Raw genomic sequence first — 23,770 nt, 5'->3', positions numbered from 1 at the left:
CCGTACATGGAGATTTAATTATTCCATAAATTAACAATAATGAAAATAAACCATAGACACCATAGCATAACTCAAGAGCACAAAGAACACAAGATTGGGTGCAATCTCCCCCCTCGTGTGTAGCTCCTCCACTTCCACGAATGAGTATTTTGAGAATTGTATTCAATATATAGTCCAAGGAGCATTGTGCGTACAAGATTGGGCTTGCTTTTTCATTTTTACAAAAATAGCTCAAACACTAAAGCTTGTTCACACACTAAGTGTAAATAATCAAAACTCTGCTAGGAATATAGCAACGCCATGCACAAGCGTGCATAAATAACATCTACAAATATTTGGCACGTGGCCACAACAAAATAATACGGAATAATAATGCTCCGAGATAATATAGACAAAATCCTACATTTGCGACACATGCACTACTCATCACCTATCTCACAAATGTAAACAAACATAACATACACTTGCCACTTGTTTCACTCAATGAGAATATCATTATACACATTATCTAGCATGGAGTGTATTGCCACTTGTTACACTTTCAATTAGCATGGCACATTAATTGCATAAACCACTTGTTACGCTTCGACCGTGTGCAGTTGTCTAACATAGTCCACTTGTTTCACTTTGACCAAAATACAGTTGTCAAGCATGGCACTACTTGTTACACCTCAACAACATACACCTGTCAAGCATGTTGTCAAGCTATACAATAACACTAGGTGACCAGTATTTAATGTGGGGTCACCCACAATACCAATTCAATAGGATGGCACACTAGCATCCGGGCGTCCCCGTACAACTAAAGGGTGGACATTATGTAACAATCCTTAAGCACTCAAAGGTAAATAAGCATGCCCGAGCCCGAGGTCTTTACATAGTAAATGACTTTCCCACAAATGACAATTGGAGATGTCGCATGCCAAATAGGTTTGTGCTAAACTTTTGAATAATTCCAAACTTTTGGTATGGGAAACGTTACAATGTGTCAAAAGATGCATGTGGGCTAAGACTTTGCATGTAGTTGGTTGTGGGCTAAGACTTTGCATGTAGTTGGTTGAAGGCTAAGATAGAGATGCTTGTGGTTTAATGTGCAAAGTTGGTTCAAATGGTGGGACCGACCATGAGACTCTCCTTAAATCTAGCAATTTTGTTTTTCTCTTTGTTGCTTGGCATACCCTGAATCTAGTAGGCCTTTCATTTACTATGAGAGGAAACTACATTTAACTAGGCTCAATATGAGTAGTAAGCATCCAAAGTTGTAATGCTAATGACTTGCAAAAGATTACAAAGCATTGAAAACAAACATACTAGAATAGGTTCACACTACTTCAAGTGCAAGGGATTACATCCAAGTAGCCAACATATTTGTGCTTTTGCATTGGAGGAAATTTTATTTGTTACATGCCATCTAGTAGAGATAGTAGCACTCTCGGGGGGTGCACCTCAAAAAATGTAAGTCTACCACGTGCGATCATCAGGTGGGGTTTTTTTAATCCAAAATATTGGGTAAATTTACAGAAATACAATTACAAGAGGGGTATTTTAATTGTACTTTGGAAAAAAACCCGTAAGTCTATAAAGAAAAAGGGGTAGTTTTATTAGCTCAAAATTCACAGATAAGGGGTTTTTTAAATACCCCTTGAACGCACGTCGTAGGAGGGGCTTCCATATAGTGCACCCCCCGAGGTAGCACTATCATAATTCAACAAGGGCATGCCACCTAGTACAGACACAATGATGAGGGTGGAGAATTGATTTCCAACAATTTATTGGTTGTCTTGCATGTAGAGCACCAAATACATGTGCATATATACACATGGATACTATAAAGTGGTAAACTATGCCCCGTTACACCATGGGTTGGAGAATGTGACTTACTCCTCTAGAATTGATTATCAAATATTAATAGTCCATGCAAAGATATAAACGTACATAAAAAAAGGAAAGTGATATAAATGTCCATTGTTGATGTTAGAAATGACTCCATTTTAATTGGTAACCAAATTGATTCTACCTTTTGTAGAATTTCTAATTTTAAAAATCAACCTAACTAAGTTTAATTTAAAATTCTAGAGAATCATGTGTCTTTCCCTAGATGTAGTACAAATAATCCCATCACAAGAGCCCTACTTTGACTTAAGATAGCTTCCATGATGGAAACTTTTAGAAGATGGACAATGTCAACTAGCTAGGTGGTGCCACCACTGAATTAAAACAATTCCTAGTTAGTGAGACTTACCAAAAAATAATTTACACACATGAACATACTCGATGGAGACTTGATGCTACATCTATGCATAGCCCTACAGACTCTCTCTCTCTCTCTCTCTCTCCCTCCCTCTCTCTCTCTATTACATAATGTCCACCTTTTAGTTGTATGGGGATGCTCGGACACTACTGTGCCATCCTAATGAATTGGTATCATGGGTGACCTCACATTAAGTATTGGTTACCTAGTGTTATTGGTATAGCTTGAGACCATGCCTGGCAGGTGCATGTTGTTGAGGTGTAACAAGTAGTGCCATGCTTGACAATTGTATTGTGGTCAAAGTGAAACAAGTGGACTATGCTAGACAACTGCACACGGTCGAAGCGTAACAAGTGGTTTATGCAATTGATGTGCCATGCTAATTGAAAGTGTAACAAGTGGCAATAAACTCCATGCTAGATGATGTGTATAATGATACTTTCATCATAGTGAAACAAGTGGTAAGTGTATGTTGTGTTTGTGCCTATCAACGTTTCATATTGGGATTAATTGTAGAGAAGCGTAATTAATTGAAACAACTAATGTGTTTATGTTTAAGAGATAGATGATGAGCAGTGCGCGTGTCGCACAACATGGAGGATCTTATCTATATTATCTCAAAGTATTATTATTTTATTGGCCATGTGCCAAATATTTGTACATGTTATTTATGCACGCTTGTGCATGGTATTACTAACATATGTTAGAAGAGTTTTGATTATTTACACTTAGTGTGTGAAGAAGCTCTAGTGTTTGAACTATTTTTGTAAAAGTGGAAAATCAAGCCCAATTTTGTATGCACAACTATTAATAGCTCCTTGGGCTATATATTGAATACAATTCTCAAAATACTCATCTCGTGGAAGTGGAGCTACCTACACGCATGAGGGGGAAAATTTCATCCAATCTTGTGTTCTTTGATTTTCATGCTCTTGAGTTATGCTATGGTGTTTATGGTTTATTTTCATTAATATTGTCAATTTATGGAATAATTAAATCTCCATGTACCAAAGGTCCTTCAACGAGGATAGTTTAGAGCTATCGATCGTTATATGTGAATTAGATGTAGGTTAGATCCATGGGGTGATAATAGTTGATATCAGAGCAACTATTACAACTCCATCGATCAAGAGTAAAGACTTTACTTTAAGAGATGAGGCTTACATCATACATATTTACCTTTTTTCTTAAACCCCACTATATATGAAGTTAATGAGACAAACATGAAATAGAGAATTTTATAAGTAAGCTAAGAATAACCATCTTATATCACTAGGGCTTCCTTGAGTGATATTAAACATTCAGCTAGGAGATAAATTCCATCTAGATATTTTGCAACCAATTTATTAATCTTAGAGAAATCATGATTACAATTAGCCAAAACATTCTAGCAGATCGTATTTCTTTTCAAAGAGCTTCCACCGAAATCAGAATTCTATTAACGGTGGAACTAAACCCTCTTCCCAAGAGTTTGCTTGGGAAGAATAGGGGAAGAATCAATGGGACCAAACTTAGCCATTTCATTTGAACGTGTACCCTCAATTGCAAAGTATGAGCTCCCGTACCCGCACCTTAGAAGGACCTGGAGGTTCTGGGCTCAAATCTACCCATTCCCTAGGGAAGGAAGTGATGGTATGTAATTTTAGTACGAATCCTCTGAGTAGAAAAAAAAAACTTGTTTTGCCATCCCATTTGTATGTGTACACTCAAGTTTTCTATGGACTAGCTCAAGTAGCTATATACTTGCCGGGGGGGGGGGAGGGGGAGTAGGAGAATGAGTTCAGGAAAGAAAGGCTAGGCCCTTTCCTGGACATGCAGGAAAAAAAAGGACAAATTTATTTTAATTTTTTCTCTCTGAAGGGCTAGTGAGAACTAGTTACAAACGAGTCATGAGACCTGGTTCCCTCCTAGGGCAAACCTAATTACAAACCTGGTTCCCTCCTCTTAACAGAAGGTAGAGCAAGCAGCAGCATATAAATTATAAATATATTAAAATAACGACTACTCGAACAACGTGGCTAGCATGCAGTTAGCCTAGTGTGGATATATTTATTGACCAAAAAAGCATGGCCATAATGTGCAGGTTTCTTCGCATATAACGTAGACTTGACAAGACTCATGCAAAGCTGTTATTGTTTTTTCCTTTGCTTTGCAGACACAGAGCCGCGGCGCAGAATTACAATCAATTAACGAGGTGAAAAGTAAATTAAAGCAATATGCTGTTGCAGTGGGTGTTCTCGTCGGGGCCATGGGTGGGCATGCTGATGGGATGGGTATTTGCCGCCGCCCTTCTCATGCTGCTCCCCTGCGCTTTCAGCCTGAGCCGGATGCTGCGACGGGGCGGCCAGATCCTGCAAGGGCCCGTCGTCGTGGAAGGCAAAGTCGCGCTCATCACAGGCGCTTCCTCTGGCATTGGCCGGGTACGTACTGCGCGCTCTCTCTCCTCCTCCTCCTCCTCCTCCTCAAGCTTCTAAATCCTCATTAGCTGCATCTATTTATCTCACTCTGATCGCTTTAATCTAGCTTTACTTGAAGTATTGCATGTCATTTTCGAAGATTAGCGCCCCTCTATTAGCATGTACCGTGAAACTTCAATTGGGTAGCTTAATTATGGAATTATATATTTATCTCAGCTACGGATTTACTTGTTTAAGACACTGATATGATGTACTTGAGATAGTAATGAGTGATTTAATCATTGAGCTTTCTCACGGTGACTAATCCGGGACTGTGGTTGTGTGCAATGCATCATCAGTACATTGCAATCGAGTATGCAAGGCGGCGAGCCAAGCTGGTGCTTGTAGCTAGGCGAGAAGAGCGACTCAAACAGGTGGCAAAAGAGTGCAGCGACTATGGGGCCAAGGATGTTACCATCTTTCCTTCTAATGTGACAAATGAAGAGGACTGTAAACAGATGATCAACTTCACCGTTGACACCTTCGGCCGCCGTAAATAAACTTAGCTCTCTGAATAATTTGTCTCCAGTTTTGAATGACATGTCAAAATACCATCTTATGATGCAAAGATGTTTACTTATAAATTGAGGTTATTGCATCCATCCTTCTCACATGATGTACGCCTTGGATAGCTGGTATTAGCATGATCATCGGTCTCTTATCTAATCGGAAGGCATGGTTATTATTAGCTTGATAAATTAATCTCTTATATAAGCATATCATTAGGGTGATGGTTGATCTATAAGTTTGTGATCGATGCTCAAGTTGGACATGCACTTGTAATGACGGTTAAGGTTGTAAATGATGCTAGTTATATGAAGTTGCAGATTATTATTATAATCTAGCATGTTAATCTAACTTCTCATGTTTCTGCTGGGGCGCAGTGGACATTCTTGTTAACAATGCTGGCACAACCCACAGTAAATTGTTTGAAGAGTGCACAGACTCAGCCGACTTCCGCTATGTTCTGGTATGAAATGATTACTAAATTATGATTATAGCACCGCACATAAATTTCAGTTCTACCAATCAAAATAATATGTTATAGGCATCATCAAACGTCGCAGAACATATAATAAGCTTCATATGTGTTCTTCTCAAGAGTGTTGACTTTTGGGGAAACGTATACACGACCTTGTATGCGCTCCAGCACCTTCAACGGACGAAAGGGCAGATTGTGATCACTTGCTCTGTGGCAGCATTCATCCCATATCCGTATCTTACATTTTACACTGTAAGCACCGACTGATCTCAACTTATCCCACTAAAAGACTGAAATCCCCGGGTCTCAAGCTGCCGTAATTAAATCTGCAACAGCTGACCTTTCTAAACTCTGTATTCTATTTTGCATTTCATGGCTTTACACATGATGATCTTGATATCTCAAATTCTGCCTGTGTCAACTCTTGCTGAAATGGTAATTATGTCGTCGTCATTTTAATTTGGCAGGCAGCCAAAGGTGCAGTCGTGAACTTCTATGATACACTCCGAGTGGAAACTTTTTGGAGGAAAAATATAGCAACAACAATAGCGTTCCCAGGCTTTGTGGACACAGAGATGACGCAGAAGGAGCCTCCGGTAATAGATTTTTGATGAGATGCTCATCTTTCTTCATGGCGTATAAAAGCTGAGCTCCTATATTGTGTTGAGTCTTCCTGAAGAGGTCGAATAGCAGCAGGCAGCAATATATTGGGGAAGGAGGAGGTTTAATATGTATTGCGCCTGGAAGTTTTATTGGTGTTGAAGAAGAAATGTGGGTTTGTTTTCGGCAGGGGCATATTCCAAAGTGGTGGCCTATGATTTCGGCTGAGACAGCAGCTATGGCCATCGTGGAGGGAGCTACGCAAAGGCGAAGGTATGTGGTGGTGCCCGGGTGGTATTTAATGTCCTTGTTGTACAGAGTTTTCGCACCCGAGATTCTCATCTGGCTACCTCAAATTTTCATCCAGCTAGGGGGTAAAAAGGAAGCCTCCAGCTTTTAATGCATCCACAAGCAAGGCTAAGACACAACTCTCTCCTCTTGATGTGCCAGTTACACAAGCAGCTGAGAAATAAATAACTTCCAATTCACATCATAGGGAGACAAATCTCAGAAATAGTTATATTATATGATAATGCCTTGATATCTAGGACACCCCTCTAATCATGCATGTGCTGCTGCTGTGTTCCTTCCACACTCTCATCGTTTTCAAGTCACGCTTTTTTGGATTACATTGTCTTGATGGTGTATATATTGTAGCCAAGTATTTTTATAAATGCATATTGAGTGCGACAGTCCTTGAAGGACAAGCTTGATATTTGAATTGTATGTGGTAATTTTATGGAATGCTAGGGAAATACCATTTTAAGAGGACGACTTCACAACGACATCATTTTTATTCTCGACTTCAGAGTTTGTTCTCAAATAATTACGCAGATAGGGTTGACCCTCTTATCACAATCCTTGGAAATGTATAGAGCTTCACAGTTATCGAATAGAAGGTTTAGTTCTCAAGCTTGGTTGACCTCTTGTAATTAAATAGAAAGTTTAGGTCTCAAGCTTGCTTGACCTCTTACCACAAAGCCTTGATAGCCTAATGTAATCAAAACAAGTATAGTTTTAGTTTGGATTCTTTTCGGACAAGGATGTCATCACAAATCTTGAAAAGCTGTAGGGTTTCAAATGTAATCAAACAGAAGGTTTAAATTGGATATGTAACGTGCAATATGTCAATATCCAAACAAGAGCCAAAGCTAGCCATTCTAGAGAGAGCCATGATTGAAGAGAGCTTGAGAGACTACGTGTTGTGTGTATGTGTGTGTGTGCTACATGTTTTGTGTGTGTGTGTGTGTGTGTGTGTGTGTGTGAGAGAGTGAAAGAGAGAGAGAGAGAGAGAGAGAGAGAGGAGGGATGGAGGCTAGAATTTGTTTGAAGGAAAACTATTTGAACATTACATTTACCAAGACTAGCTAAAAAACATGCTAAAGCAAGCTATTTGATTATATTGTGTTTTGGGATAGTGATAGTATTAATATAAAGTGTCACACTGTCAAAATTCTAACTACCTTCTAGTTACTTATCTTTACCTAGTAGTGGCAAGACAAAACTATGAGAAAAAGACAAAATATGTGATGTAATAAAAGGCTATGAATGACAACTTAGTACATTGTGTCAAAATTCTAACTACCTTCTAATTACTTATCTTTATCTAGTAGTGGCAAGACAAAACTATGAGAAAAAGACAAAGGTATTATTAGACAATTTGGGAAAAATCTCATATTTTGGGAATCAAAGTTTTATATTGTTTTGGACATATCTCAAGCATATAACTCCAAATTTTTCGGAGGTTGTAGATTTAGATTCTACTCTTTAAGGTCTAACGATATGTCACATCCGATTTTTTGACAAAATTTTAATCAAGTTCACCATGATCCCATTTTTTGAATGGGAATCGAAATTTTTTCAAATTATCTAATATGGTGTTAATATGTGAACTACCTTCTAGTTACCTATCTTTTACCTAGTAGTGGCAAGACAAAACTATGAGAAAAAGACAAAATATAAGATGTAGAAGATAACTCCTTAATGCATTCGATGTAGAAGATAACTCCTTAATGCCAAAATAAATCCAAGTAATAAGTCATTGAAGAGGTCTTCAAAAGAGTTGAAAATTTTTGTTGAAGAAACCAATGTAATAATTTCTTGATGCTAAGCTTTGCACAGAAAGAACCTCTTGCTAGATTTTCAAAAAATTAAAATTTTGTGCTAAGATTTTAGATGCCCACAAATTGCACTTGTAAACCCACTTTGAAGTTATGTGAAAGCTTTATTTTAAAGCTTTTTTTAGCTTTAAGTTTTGAAGCTTTAGAACTAAGCTTTTATCAAAGCTTTAGTAAGCTTTGAAGTAAAGCTTATGAAGCTTTATAAAAGGCTTCACAAAACCAAATGAAAGCTGCCCACGTCTTGGATCCTACACGCAGTTGAAAACCTGCTGAGTGTGCATAGTATGGATTTTAGTGAAGAAGAAAAAAAATGATGCGCCTGTCGGCTCCATCGCCCAGGGGTAGAGAAGAGATTTTTTTTAAGCTTTGAAAATGTAAAATTTTAAACTGCTCCCCTCTTGAAATCGGCACAGAGAATTTTCTTCCCATGAGGATAATTAGAAAATCCTTGATTTGTAGGACTAATATGAGCCCTCCATTATACAAACTAAGCTAAGGCTAAGCTTAGCAATTCTGAAGTTAGACCAAAGATCACCTCAATGAGCTGATTTCATCCATACGGATAGATTATGGAGAGGATTAGAATTGAGGAAGGCGTTTTTGGGAGAAGAAGGATGATTTCACTTCAAGAAAAGTGGTTTATGCATGAAGGTGACTTTAAACCTGAACCCTTGATCCAAATCTTGATCAAATGGCCCAAAATTTTCCATAAACCATTGAATCATTGTCCAAAGGTCTCTTTGCTTTTGCCTCCTTTGCCCTTTGGATTTTTGAATGAACCCTATCTTTATCCAAACCCTTTGTGTCTTTGTCCAAAGTCTTTGTACCCTTGCTGGCAGATTCTCCTTTTCCCATGCAAATATTTTGATTTTGTATAAAAGCCTTCAAATTTTCTCCAAGCCAATAATCTTTAAGAAAAAATCAATTTTTTGATTTTTCTTCAATTCTCCATGACCCAAATTCAACATATGCTCTGATACCACTGTTATAGGACCTTTGGCCGTACATGGAGATTTAATTATTCCATAAATTAACAATAATGAAAATAAACCATAGACACCATAGCATCTCAAGAGCACAAAGAACACAAGATTGGGTGCAATCTCCCCCCTCGTGTGTAGCTCCTCCACTTCCACGAATGAGTATTTTGAGAATTGTATTCAATATATAGTCCAAGGAGCGTTGTGCGTACAAGATTGGGCTTGCTTTTTCATTTTTACAAAAATAGCTCAAACACTAAAGCTTGTTCACACACTAAGTATAAATAATCAAAACTCTGCTAGGAATATAGCAACGCCATGCACAAGCGTGCATAAATAACATCTACAAATATTTGGCACGTGGCCACAACAAAATAATACGAAATAATAATGCTCCGAGATAATATAGACAAAATCCTACATTTGCGACACATGCACTACTCATCACCTATCTCACAAATGTAAACAAACATAACATACACTTGCCACTTGTTTCACTCAATGAGAATATCATTATACACATTATCTAGCATGGAGTGTATTGCCACTTGTTACACTTTCAATTAGCATGGCACATCAATTGCATAAACCACTTGTTACGCTTCGACCGTGTGCAGTTGTCTAACATAGTCCAATTGTTTCACTTTGACCAAAATACAGTTATCAAGCATGGCACTACTTGTTACACCTCAACAACATACACCTGTCAAGCATGTTGTCAAGCTATACAATAACACTAGGTGACCAGTATTTAATGTGGGGTCACCCGCAATACCAATTTAGTAGGATGGCACACTAGCATCCGGGCGTCCCCGTACAACTAAAGGGTGGACATTATGTAACAATCCTTAAGCACTCAAAGGTAAATAAGCATGCCCGAGCCCGAGGTCTTTACATAGTAAATGACTTTCCCACAAATGACAATTGGAGGTGTCGCATGCCAAATAGGTTTGTGCTAAACTTTTGAATAATTCCAAACTTTTGGTATAGGAAACGTTACAATGTGTCAAAAGATGCTTGTGGGCTAAGACTTTGCATGTAGTTGGTTGTGGGCTAAGACTTTGCATGTAGTTGGTTGAAGGCTAAGACTTTGCATGTAGTTGGTTGAAGGCTAAGATAGAGATGCTTGTGGTCTAATGTGCAAAGTTGGTTCAAATGGTGGGACTGACCATGAGACTCTCCTTAAATCTAGCAATTTTGTTTTTCTCTTTTTTGCTTGGCATACCCTGAATCTAGTAGGCCTTTCATTTACTATGAGAGGAAACTACATTTAACTAGGCTCAATATGAGTAGTAAGCATCCAAAGTTGTAATGCTAATGACTTGCAAAAGATTACAAAGCATTGAAAACAAACATACTAGAATAGGTTCACACTACTTCAAGTGCAAGGGATTACATCCAAGTAGCCAACATATTTGTGCTTTTGCATTGGAGGAAATTTTATTTGTTACATGCCATCTAGTAGAGATAGTAGCACTATCATAATTCAACAAGGGCATGCCACCTAGTACAAACACAATGATGAGGGTGGAGAATTGATTTCCAACAATTTATTGGTTGTCTTGCATGTAGAGCACCAAATACATGTGCATATATACACATGGATACTATAAAGTGGTAAACTATGCCCCGTTACACCATGGGTTGGAGAATGTGACTTACTCCTCTAGAATTGATTATCAAATATTAATAGTCCATGCAAAGATATAAACGTACATAAAAAAAGGAAAGTGATATAAATGTCCATTGTTGATGTTAGAAATGACTCCATTTTAATTGGTAACCAAATTGATTCTACCTTTTGTAGAATTTCTAATTTTAAAAATCAACCTAACTAAGTTTAATTTAAAATTCTAGAGAATCATGTGTCTTTCCCTAGATGTAGTACAAATAATCCCATCACAAGAGCCCTACTTTGACTTAAGATAGCTTCCATGATGGAAACTTTTAGAAGATGGACAATGTCAACTAGCTAGGTGGTGCCACCACCATTGAATTAAAACAATTCCTAGTTAGTGAGACTTACCAAAAAATAATTTACACACATGAACATGCTCGATGGAGACTTGATGCTACATCTATGCATAGCCCTACAGACTCTCTCTCTCTCTCTCTCTCTCTCTCTCTCTCTCTCTCTCTCTCTCTCTCTCTCTATTACATAATGTCCACCCTTTAGTTGTATGCGGATGCTCGGACACTACTGTGCCATCCTAATGAATTAGTATCATGGGTGACCTCACATTAACTATTGGTTACCTAGTGTTATTGGTATAGCTTGAGACCATGCCTGGCAGGTGTATGTTGTTGAGGTGTAACAAGTAGTGCCATGCTTGACAATTGTATTGTGGTCAAAGTGAAACACGTGGACTATGCTAGACAACTGCACACGGTCGAAGCGTAAGAAGTGGTTTATGCAATTGATGTGCCATGCTAATTGAAAGTGTAACAAGTGGCAATAAACTCCATGCTAGATGATGTGTATAATGATACTTTCATCATAGTGAAACAAGTGGTAAGTGTATGTTGTGTTTGTGCCTATCAACGTTTCATATTGGGATTAATTGTAGAGAAGGGTAATTAATTGAAACAACTAATGTGTTTATGTTTAAGAGATAGATGATGAGCAGTGCGCGTGTCGCACAACATGGAGGATCTTATCTATATTATCTCAAAGTATTATTATTTTATTGGCCATGTGCCAAATTTTTGTACATGTTATTTATGCACGCTTGTGCATTGTGTTACTAACATATGTTAGAAGAGTTTTGATTATTTACACTTAGTGTGTGAAGAAGCTCTAGTGTTTGAACTATTTTTGTAAAAGTGGAAAATCAAGCCCAATTTTGTATGCACAACTATTAATAGCTCCTTGGGCTATATATTGAATACAATTCTCAAAATACTCATCTCGTGGAAGTGGAGCTACCTACACGCATGAGGGGGGAAATTTCATCCAATCTTGTATTCTTTGATTTTTATGCTCTTGAGTTATGCTATGGTGTTTATGGTTTATTTTCATTAATATTGTCAATTTATGGAATAATTAAATCTCCATGTACCAAAGGTCCTTCAATGAGGATAGTTTAGAGCTATCGATCGTTATATGTGAATTAGATGTAGGTTAGATCCATGGGGTGATAATAGTTGATATCAGAGCAACTATTACAACTCCATCGATCAAGAGTAAAGACTTTACTTTAAGAGATGAGGCTTACATCATACATATTAACCTTTTTTCTTAAACCCCACTATATATGAAGTTAATGAGACAAACATGAAATAGAGAATTTTATAAGTAAGCTAAGAATAACCATCTTATATCACTAGGGCTTCCTTGAGTGATATTAAACATTCAGCTAGGAGATAAATTCCATCTAGATATTTTGCAACCAATTTATTAATCTTAGAGAAATCATGATTACAATTAGCCAAAACATTCTAGCAGATCGTATTTCTTTTCAAAGAGCTTCCACCGAAATCTGAATTCTATTAACGGTGGAACTAAACCCTCTTCCCAAGAGTTTGCTTAGGAAGAATAGGGGAAGAATCAATGGGACCAAACTTAGCCATTTCATTTGAACGTGTACCCTCAATTGCAAAGTATGAGCTCCCGTACCCGCACCTTAGAAGGACCTGGAGGTTCTGGGCTCAAATCTACCCATTCCCTAGGGAAGGAAGTGATGGTATGTAATTTTAGTACGAATCCTCGTAGAAAAAAAAACTTGTTTTGCCATCCCATTTGTATGTGTACACTCAAGTTTTCTATGGACTAGCTCAAGTAGCTATATACTTGCCGCAGGGGGGGAGTAGGAGAATGAGTTCAGGAAAGAAAGGCTAGGCCCTTTCCTGGACATGCAAGAAAAAAAAAAAGGACAAATTTATTTTAATTTTTTCTCTCTGAAGGGCTAGTGAGAACTAGTTACAAACGAGTCATGAGACTCCTAGGGCAAACCTAATTACAAACCTGGTTCCCTCCTCTTAACAGAAGGTAGAGCAAGCAGCAGCATATAAATTATAAACATATTAAAATAACGACTACTCGAACAACGTGGCCAGCATGCAGTTAGCCTAGTGTGATATATTTATTGACCAAAAAAGCATGGCCATAATGTGCAGGTTTCTTCGCATAGAACGTAAGACTTGACAAGACTCATGCAAAGCTGTTATTGTTTTTTCCTTTGCTTTGCAGACACAGAGCCGCGGCGCAGAATTACAATCAATTAACGAGGTGAAAATTAAATTAAAGCAATATGCTGTTGCAGTGGGTGTTCTCGTCGGGGCCATGGGTGGGCATGCTGATGGGATGGGTATTTGCCGCCGCCCTTCTCATGCTGCTCCCCTGCGCTTTCAGCCTGAGCCGGATGCTGCGACGGGGCGGCCAGATCCTGCAAGGGCCCGTCGTCGTGGAAGGCAAAGTCGCGCTCATCACAGGCGCTTCCTCTGGCATTGGCCGGGTACGTACTGCGCGCTCTCTCTCCTCCTCCTCCTCCTCCTCCTCCTCCTTAAGCTTCTAAATCCTCATTAGCTGCATCTATTTATCTCACTCTGATCGCTTTAATCTAGCTTTACTTGAAGTATTGCATGTCATTTTCGAAGATTAGCGCCCCTCTATTAGCATGTACCGTGAAACTTCAATTGGGTAGCTTAATTATGGAATTATATATTTATCTCAGCTACGGATTTACTTGTTTAAGACACTAATATGATGTACTTGAGATAGTAATGAGTGATTTAATCATTGAGCTTTCTCACGGTGACTAATCCGGGACTGTGGTTGTGTGCAATGCATCATCAGTACATAGCAATCGAGTATGCAAGGCGGCGAGCCAAGCTGGTGCTTGTAGCTAGGCGAGAAGAGCGACTCAAACAGGTGGCAAAAGAGTGCAGCGACTATGGTGCCAAGGATGTTACCATCTTTCCTTCTAATGTGACAAATGAAGAGGACTGTAAACAGATGATCAACTTCACCGTTGACACCTTCGGCCGCCGTAAATAAACTTAGCTCTCTGAATAATTTGTCTCCAGTTTTGAATGACATGTCAAAATACCATCTTATGATGCAAAGATGTTTACATATAAATTGAGGTTATTGCATCCATCCTTCTCACATGATGTACGCCTTGGATAGCTGGTATTAGCATGATCATCGGTCTCTTATCTAATCGGAAGGCATGGTTATTATTAGCTTGATAAATTAATCTCTTATATAAGCATATCATTAGGGTGATGGTTGATCTATAAGTTTGTGATCGATGCTCAAGTTGGACATGCACTTGTAATGACGGTTAAGGTTGTAAATGATGCTAGTTATATGAAGTTGCAGATTATTATTATAATCTAGCATGTTAATCTAAACTTCTCATGTTTCTGCTGGGGCGCAGTGGACATTCTTGTTAACAATGCTGGCACAACCCACAGTAAATTGTTTGAAGAGTGCACAGACTCAGCCGACTTCCGCTATGTTCTGGTATGAAATGATTACTAAATTATTGAGTATAGCACCGCACATAAATTTCAGTTCTACCAATCAAAATAATATGTTATAGGCATCATCGAAAGTCGCAGAATATATAATAAGCTTCTGAATATGTGTTCTTCTCAAGAGTGTTGACTTTTGGGGAAACGTATACACGACCTTGTATGCGCTCCAGCACCTTCAACGGACGAAAGGACAGATTGTGATCACTTGCTCTGTGGCAGCATTCATCCCATATCCGTATCTTACATTTTACACTGTAAGCACCGACTACTTATCCCACTAAAAGACTTAAATCCCCGGGTCTCAAGCTGCCGTAGCTGACCTTTCTAAACTCTGTATTCTATTTTGCATTTCATGGCTTTACACATATGATCTTGATATCTCAAATTCTGCCTGTGTCAACTCTTGCTGAAATGGTAATTATGTCGTCGTCATTTTAATTTGGCAGGCAGCCAAAGGTGCAGTCGTGAACTTCTATGATACACTCCGAGTGGAAACTTTTTGGAGGAAAAATATAGCAACAACAATAGCGTTCCCAGGCTTTGTGGACACAGAGATGACGCAGAAGGAGCCTCCGGTAATAGATTTTTGATGAGATGCTCATCTTTCTTCATGGCGTATAAAAGCTGAGCTCCTATATTGTGTTGAGTCTTCCTGAAGAGGTCGAATAGCAGCAGGCAGCAATATATTGGGGAAGGAGGAGGTTTAATATGTGTTGCGCCTGGAAGTTTTATTGGTGTTGAAGAAGAAATGTGGGTTTGTTTTCGGCAGGGGCATATTCCAAAGTGGTGGCCTATGATTTCGGCTGAGACAGCAGCTATGGCCATCGTGGAGGGAGCTACGCAAAGGCGAAGGTATGTGGTGGTGCCCGGGTGGTATTTAATGTCCTTGTTGTACAGAGTTTTCGCACCCGAGATTCTCATCTGGCTACCTCAAATTTTCATCCAGCTAGGGGGTCAAAAGGAAGCCTCCAGCTAATTTTAATGCATCCACAAGCAAGGCTAAGACACAACTCTCTCCTCTTGATGTGCCAGTTACACAAGCAGCTGAGAAATAAATAACTTCCAATTCACATCATATAGGGAGACAAATCTCAGAAATAGTTATATTATATGATAATACCTTGATATCTAGAACACCCCTCTAATCATGCATGTGCTGCTGCTGTGTTCCTTCCACTCTCTCATCGTTTTCAAGTCACGCTTTTTTGGATTACATTGTCTTGATGGTGTATATATTGTAGCCAAGTATTTTTATAAATGCATATTGAGTGCGACACAGTCCTTGAAGGACAAGCTTGATATTTGAATTGTATGTGGTAATTTTATGGAATGCTAGGGAAATACCATTTTAAGAGGACGACTTCACAACGACATCATTTTTATTCTCGACTTCAGAGTTGGTTCTCAAATAATTACGCAGATAGGGTTGACCCTCTTATCACAATCCTTGGAAATGTATAGAGCTTCACATGGTTATCGAATAGAAGGTTTAGTTCTCAAGCTTGGTTGACCTCTTGTAATTAAATAGAAAGTTTAGGTCTCAAGCTTGCTTGACCTCTTACCACAAAGCCTTGATAGCCTAATGTAATCAAAACAAGTATAGTTTTAGTTTGGATTCTTTTCGGACAAGGACGTCATCACAAATCTTGAAAAGCTGGAGGGTTTCAAATGTAATCAAACAGAAGGTTTAAATTGGATATGTAACGTGCAATATGTCAATATCCAAACAAGAGCCAAAGCTAGCCATTCTAGAGAGAGCCATGATTGAAGAGAGCTTGAGAGACTACGTGTTGTGTGTATGTGTGTGTGTGCTACATGTTTTGTGTGTGTGTGTGTGTGTGTGTGTGTGTGAGAGTGAAAGAGAGAGAGAGAGAGAGAGAGAGAGGAGGGATGGAGGCTAGAATTTGTTTGCAGGAAAACTATTTGAACATTACATTTACCAAGACTAGCTAAAAAACATGCTAAAGCAAGCTATTTGATTATATTGTGTTTTGGGATAGTGATAGTATTAATATAAAGTGTCACACTGTCAAAATTCTAACTACCTTCTAGTTACTTATCTTTACCTAGTAGTGGCAAGACAAAACTATGAGAAAAAGACAAAATATGTGATGTAATAAAAGGCTATGAATGACAACTTAGTACATTGTGTCAAAATTCTAACTACCTTCTAATTACTTATCTTTATCTAGTAGTGGCAAGACAGAACTATGAGAAAAAGACAGTTAATATTAGACAATTTGGGAAAAATCTCATATTTTGGGAATCAAAGTTTTATATTGTTTTGGACATATCTCAAGCATATAACTCCAAATTTTTCGGAGGTTGTAGATTTAGATTCTACTCTTTAAGGTCTAACGATATGTCACATCCGATTTTTTGACAAAATTTTAATCAAGTTCACCATGATCCCATTTTTTGAATGGGAATCGAAATTTTTTCAAATTATCTAATATGGTGTTAATATGTGAACTACCTTCTAGTTACCTATCTTTTACCTAGTAGTGGCAAGACAAAACTATGAGAAAAAGACAAAATATAAGATGTAATAAAAGGCTATGAATGACAACTATGAGGAAACACGAAGACTAAAAATCAACGTAAGAATGATAAAAGCTCGCAACAAAAAGGACTAGGAGGAAAAAAAACAAAAAATATATTGAAGAAAAAATCAAAATTGGCATGGCAATAGGATGTATGTTGAGATGAGCTAATAGCATAGGGCAATCTTTATGGTTAGTGTAGTAAGCAAAGGGCATATCAAAGGGCACACCTAAGGGACTTGACGCACCCTTGCTCATGAAAATATTGGAAGAGCTTGAACTCTTGCAAGTGCGCGTACATATTCACACAGCAATGGATAAAACACATAAAGATGGAAGGCTGAAATATTCTTCTTCTTCTTTTTCTCTCTCAAAAGAAGGCTTCAAAAGGTAAGTGAAAACCAACATAAATACTAAAGTACTATGTACAAGTGGTCCATAAAATGTGAACACATTAAACAGGTGAACTAGCAAGATAAGTATGCTATAACTCATTTGGACTTGGTAGGTGTAGTCCAACTGTACTAGGTAAAGATCCATCGTCGTGTTGTCGCTACCAAACATGCCAATGGTGTAAATGTGGAACGGTCACCCAGGCGCATCATAAGTGTAAGCTTGAGTTGAGGTTGACATCTCAACACTCCCCCTCAAGCTCAACTCCATCTCCAGGACTCCAAGTGTAGTGTGAAATCTGTGAAGCTTTTTTGTTCCCAAAGGCCTTGGCAAAAATGCCAGCTACATGCCCCTCTGTGCTAACGTACACTAGATCACATCTCCTAACAAGACCACCTCTTTGAATTCGAAGTGATAATGGACCTCTGTGTTTGGTGCATGCATGAAACACTGGGTTCCTGGCCAATTCTATGCTACTAAGGTTATCACAATAGATGGAAACCTGCATGTTCGCATGCAGCCCCAAATCTTCAAGTAGCTTAAGTAAGCAAGCTACCTCACATGTTGCCATCGCATTACACTTGTACTTGGCCTCTGTACTTGACAAGGCAACTATCGGCGGCTGCTCCACATGTAATAGCACTGCTCCCAAAGAAAAACGTAAACCCGCTAGTAGGTCTTCTGTCCGATGGATTCAACCTCATGCACAACCTTTACCATGTATGCATAATGGTGAGCTACATAACCATCATACATCAATCTCTAAAAAGGGTTCAACCTCATGCACAACCTTTACCATGTATGCATAATGGTGAGCTACATAACCATCATACATCAATCTCTAAAAAGGGTTTTTGACCCTATTCAACCTCCATGGTCCTGGATCTCTCCTTGGTGTCCTTGTTGCGGCTTCCTTGCACCACGTGTCCTAATAGTAGCTAGAATCCCAAGACTACTCTCTGAGCCACTAGACTCTCCAACATATGAATCCCGATGAAACGTGAGGCATATAAAGAGACTCATCCACCTTCTCTTTGCCTTTATGTGATGCACTTGCTAGACTTGCAGGATTGATTTTTTAACACAACCTGCCAGTCTATGGTCAACAGATCCACCTGCTAGAGGACTCTTTTGGTCCACTCAATGACAGTGGTTGTTGTTGTGCTGACTTGTATTCTACACAACCACCTACTCTTGTGTATCATCCCCAATCAAGTCTTTTACAGCATCATACCAATTGCGCATCTCATCAAAGACAACATCCGTGCTCAGCCTCATCTCATGTGTGATTGAGTTATAGCATTTGTACCCCTTTTGCTCAAGGGAATAACTAATGAACACACATTTTTCAATCTTTGGATCTAACTTATTGCGTAGCTCATGAGGAATTTGTATATATGCAATGCATCCAAACACTTTCAAGTGTAGTCTACTGCTCACATCTATCTTCAGCTTGCTTTCTTAAAGATGCATAATTATTTTGCTACAACTTTTTACTTCATATGTCACTCTGCTTCTTGTGACATTCTGTTGCAAAATGACCTAGTTGCCATAATAAAAGCAATGCTTTGAACCTCCCGATTAGTATCTTTGCCATTTGCCTCGCCCTCTCTAGCTCCCCCTGCCATGAGACTGGCCTCTTCCACCTATGTGTGTGTTTGGACTACTGTTGTCCATAATTCTGATTTCCAATAGTCAAACTCTACCTCTATTTGAGTTTGAGTAGAAGGCATGTTTTGAAATGTTCTTGTTTTGGAAGGAAGAGTCTTCATCCAAATACTTCTCTTCTATGATTAACATAGACACCAAGTCTCGAAAGTTGGGAACTTGAATGGCTTCTATTCTTTACCAAAGTCCATTTAGACAGACACTCACCAAGTCATCGTCTTCTACTATTGAGACATTAATAGATCTAAGGGATTCAACAATTCCCTTGATCTTCAATGCATACTCATCATTGATAGACGTTCTTCTTCTCTACTGTATACAGCTTCTGATTTAGTTGTAACTTCCTTGTCTTTGTGCTTATCTGAAATATCTTTACTAGGTTTTTCCATGCAATTGCTATAGAATTGGCATCCTGTATATGCCCTATCATAGTGTCTGTTACATTGACTAAAAACTAATACATAAATATCCTTGTACCCTAGTTCCAATCTTTGAATGCCTTTATCTCTGTTAGAGTTGCGTTCTTTTTAGGTAATTCTGATCCTTTTTCCATCAGGACATTAGTCGTTCTAAACTTTTACGCATGGAAGTTGTTCTTATCAAGCTTCTCAAACTGACAATTGGTTAATGTTGTGAGACATCTTTGTTTGCACAACCAAAAATATGCAAATAGGTAATTTTTATACGTAACCTATAACATAAAAGTATCTGATGTAACTTTTGTATAGCGGTACTTTTGCATAATTTGTATGTCACGGGCACGACCAGAGTACATGTACATAGACCCACAATCAAAAAAACATATGCAATCAATGTGTGGACACCCAAAATGCATTGCAATAAACGAGTGGTGGACAGAAATAATTCCAAATTGGAACTTCCCTAAAGTGCCCAAAAACACCTTATAGTGGCTAAACGGAGGTTGAAACGTGCCTGAAATGCAAATCTAGCTGCAGAACATCAATATTGCACACTATATAGACACCTCTATGGTTGCAAAAAAAGAAGCTCCTGAATTGGAGATATGTAGCTCCCAGAGCTACCTAGGGGGTGTCATACCTAAATGAAAGTAAAGAGATGATGATACTCTTGCCCATGTATATTGCTTCCTTTGCCTTCATAGCTTCCTTTTCTTGCTATTCAGATCCTTAGCTTGAACCAAGCTTTGATACCATGAAAAGATTGGGGGAGAGGAGAGAGCCTCAGCTCTTGTAAGCACAACCACACTCACACAACAATGGATAAGACACACACAAAGGTGGAAGGCCAAAATCTTCTTCTTCTTCTCACTCTCAAAAGAAGGGTTCAAAAAATAAGTGAAAACCCAACATAAATACTAGAGTACTATATGTACAAGCAATCCTTAATGTGAATATGTTATAAATAGGTGAGCCGGCAAGCTAAGTATGCCATAACTCGATTAGACTAAGTTGGTGTAGTCCAGCTATAGAATCACTTGTGAAGTTAGCTACCAAAAACACCAGCGGTGTAAATGTAAACTATGAGTATATGTAGAGATACATATTAGGTATTTTGAGAGGAGGTGTTTTGTAGCATCTATTATACATTTTTACAGAGGGGGTTCTACAACACCTATTAGATATATTGGGACGGAGGGAGGGAGGGAGGGAGGCAGGGAGGGAGGGATTGAGGTAGATGAGGGAAGTTTTACAGCACATATTAGACATTTTGAGAGGAGGGGTTAGCAATTGTCGGATCTCCAATTTGCTGGTATAGGAATTGTTTGCATTACCAATCGCCAGATGCAGCAATAGTTTGAGTCTACAATCACTTGATTCACTAGTCGCTCGAGATTTCCAATCGAACGATTGCATTAGTCCAATCGTTTGACTGCACTGGTTGAATCGCATGACTACATAAGTCTAATTCCCTAATTGCTCTTTCTGATTGCCAACAATTACTCAAGTTCGATCTTGATTGCACAACTCGGATTATTATTGTCTGATCCATCATCTCCAATATTACTCCATCATCTCTGATTGCTCAGTTTCTCCTTATCGTCTGATCCATCATCTCCAATTACTCAAGTGCTCATGTCCGATCATCTAACTGCACTCTTTCGATCGCCCAATTGCACTCTTTTTTAATCATTCGATTCATCTCCTCTGATCGTCTCTCCGATCACTGCACACCTCTAATCACCCAATTCTTGATCTCACTGATCGTCTAAATTTTTACACACAATTCATGACTGTCAAGTTGTCCCATTGATACTTGCTAAGTTTTTCCCTCACTTTTGTTCATACTTTGCTTTGTGCATTTGAAATAGTCTATGTAATTTTAATGGCAACAAGAAGCAGTTATCTATTTGGCATGCTTCTTGTTGTTACGAATAGGTTTAATGAGGCACGTGTGGCTTATCAGAACACAGTTAGAAATGGAGCACATGGCAGATGGTGATTTAGTGCTTACATCACATGTGGCTTAGATTCTAAGAAAAGAGTTAGAGACAGAGCACATGCAGAGGGTGATTTAGTACTTACATCACATGTGGCTTAGATTCTCAAAAAAGAGTTAGAGACATAGCACACGGTAGTAGAGGGTGATTTTAGTGCTTACATCACGAGGATCAAATACTTCAAGGAGCAATTGGCAAAGCATATATGAGATTATTCCTGATAGTTTGCTTGTATCCACAGTTCTTGGTGGATTTTCAGATTTCTTGCAAAATTTTGCTACCACCCTCCATTTGGTTGCCACCAATGGCAATGCCAACTTGTACTCCTTTGATGGTTTCGTTATTACTATAAGAGGAATAGTTCCGGGTAAACCGAAGGAAGCCTAGGTAAACCAAGCCAAGCATGATTCTAGAGAGATCAAGCTTTTATTGCCTCACATAAAGGTAAAGGAAAGTTAAGAAAGCCATCAGCTCTGTCAAAGCCTCTAAGGGCAAGGCCACTTTGTCCCCACTGACTCAACCTCAACCAGGGATGAGGACATGAAGAAGAAGCATTGTAACTATTATCGAGTCAAAACCCAGAAACCTCGTTGAAGAATGCCAGAAACACATTTTTGAAAGCAAAAAGAAAAAGAATCAAAATAGCATGTCAGTCTCACAGATAGCACATCAAGTGTTGTGTGAAGGATGAGTGAGTGAACATAGCTCAATCTCATTGGGCATTTAACTACCACGTCATAAATCACAGTTGAAAAATCATGGTCTGTGAATACTGATCACATCCGTGATTGTTGACACATCATCTATCAACGACACGTGATTGCCACATTAAGTATCATGCATGTGATCACCGCCGCGATCAAAACTTGACCTTTTGATAAGATAGATGCCTAAAACAGTGACTATGGGGTATCAGGGAACTCGTTTGAATAATCTTTAGACTTGTTTGGGTAAAGACCATCATCATTGTGATTCTGCACTCGATCACTCATGGTCGTGATTCTCAACCCTGGAAAATCATGTTAACTGGTATCTTCAAAATCATGTTAACTGGTATCTTCAAAATCAATAGGAGAATTCGAGAATGTTAACTAGTATCTTCAAAATCAATAGGAGAATTCGAGAATGTTCCCAAGGGATTTTTATAATCGAGGAAGTTGTGAGCAATTGAAAATAGCCTATAATTTTGCCATATTTTTATCGTCGTTTCATGTTTGTGATTTTTAATCACATCGTGATTCTGCAAACACATGCTATGACTGTAGAAAATCTATCAATTTTGTAGAATTGATAAATTCAAGTGTGTGCAATTCTAAAATTTTGGCCAGTCAAAACCATTTCAGGCACGTAAGGTCAAGAAGGCAGCGTAGTGAGCACTAAAAGACCTGGAAGTACATGATAACAATTAAGGGAGAAACCATCACCATGGTGAGTATACTCCAAGAATACGAAGGGATCCTGTAAGTGCCCAAAGAACTAGGGTAGTATACTTTCTCACTTCCAGAGAGTTAGAGATTGAGGAAAGAATGAGAGAAGCGCAAGCCCAACTTAGAAGGCTTGAACAAGAGAAGACCAACTTAGATCTCCATAGGGAGTTGGCCGAGAGATGTGCTTTTGATATGATGATACATGGAGAATATTCTTTTAGTCTCAAGATATTGAGGCATGAAGAGAACTTGATTGCAGTTTGTGCTAGAGAGGTTGAACTATAATGGAGGAGGGTATGCCACCTCTAGAGCATATTCTAGAGGAGCCTCAAGATGACCTCTATGAAGAACCCCATAGTTCCAAGAGTACATGAGAGGCATGTTTCTACAAGAAGGGAGCCTAGGAGGAGTAGTCTTGGATGATGGTATAAATAGGAACGTAGAAATTGT

At 38.7% G+C, this 23,770-nt stretch overlaps 2 protein-coding genes across 3 annotated transcripts; both read left to right on the top strand.

Moving 5' to 3' along the window:
* Positions 1-4,506: 4,506 nt before the first annotated feature.
* On the top strand, positions 4,507-7,171 carry LOC147630206 (11-beta-hydroxysteroid dehydrogenase-like). Of its 2 annotated transcripts, XM_086810944.1 has the most exons (7): positions 4,507-4,671; positions 5,007-5,199; positions 5,592-5,677; positions 5,810-5,941; positions 6,157-6,285; positions 6,480-6,562; positions 7,040-7,171. In XM_086810944.1, exons 1-7 carry the CDS (start codon positions 4,510-4,512, stop codon positions 7,053-7,055), a joined length of 801 nt encoding a protein of 266 aa, XP_086667070.1. In that variant the 5' UTR covers positions 4,507-4,509; the 3' UTR covers positions 7,056-7,171. The 2 variants fall into 2 exon arrangements, with proteins under 2 accessions (XP_086667070.1, XP_086667069.1); XM_086810943.1 differs by lacking the exon at positions 7,040-7,171 and having other exon boundaries at positions 6,480-6,831.
* A 6,414-nt stretch (positions 7,172-13,585) lies between these two features.
* LOC147630205 (11-beta-hydroxysteroid dehydrogenase-like) lies at positions 13,586-15,846 on the top strand. The gene is made up of 6 exons (XM_086811036.1): positions 13,586-13,843; positions 14,185-14,377; positions 14,771-14,856; positions 14,993-15,124; positions 15,317-15,445; positions 15,640-15,846. The coding sequence occupies exons 1-6, from the start codon at positions 13,640-13,642 to the stop codon at positions 15,844-15,846; spliced, it is 951 nt and encodes a 316-aa protein (XP_086667162.1). The 5' UTR covers positions 13,586-13,639.
* Positions 15,847-23,770: the final 7,924 nt, after the last annotated feature.

The sequence above is a fragment of the Cibotium barometz genome, chromosome 17 (assembly GCF_041138505.1).
Source record: "Cibotium barometz isolate CiBa-2024 chromosome 17, ASM4113850v1, whole genome shotgun sequence".
Classification (NCBI taxonomy): domain Eukaryota; kingdom Viridiplantae; phylum Streptophyta; class Polypodiopsida; order Cyatheales; family Cibotiaceae; genus Cibotium; species Cibotium barometz.
This window is presented reverse-complemented; position numbering and strand designations above follow the sequence as displayed.

Excerpts from the sequence above, each read along its gene's own strand:
- LOC147630206 (XM_086810943.1), top strand. The coding sequence starts at position 4,510 with ATGCTGATGGGATGGGTATTTGCCGCCGCCCTTCTCATGCTGCTCCCC. Across the intron at positions 5,678-5,809 it reads CCGACTTCCGCTATGTTCTG|AGTGTTGACTTTTGGGGAAA; the intron begins GTATGAAATGAT and ends GTTCTTCTCAAG. Across the intron at positions 6,286-6,479 it reads TGACGCAGAAGGAGCCTCCG|GGGCATATTCCAAAGTGGTG; the intron begins GTAATAGATTTT and ends TGTTTTCGGCAG.
- LOC147630205 (XM_086811036.1), top strand. The coding sequence starts at position 13,640 with ATGCTGTTGCAGTGGGTGTTCTCGTCGGGGCCATGGGTGGGCATGCTG. Across the intron at positions 13,844-14,184 it reads CTTCCTCTGGCATTGGCCGG|TACATAGCAATCGAGTATGC; the intron begins GTACGTACTGCG and ends ATGCATCATCAG. Across the intron at positions 15,446-15,639 it reads TGACGCAGAAGGAGCCTCCG|GGGCATATTCCAAAGTGGTG; the intron begins GTAATAGATTTT and ends TGTTTTCGGCAG.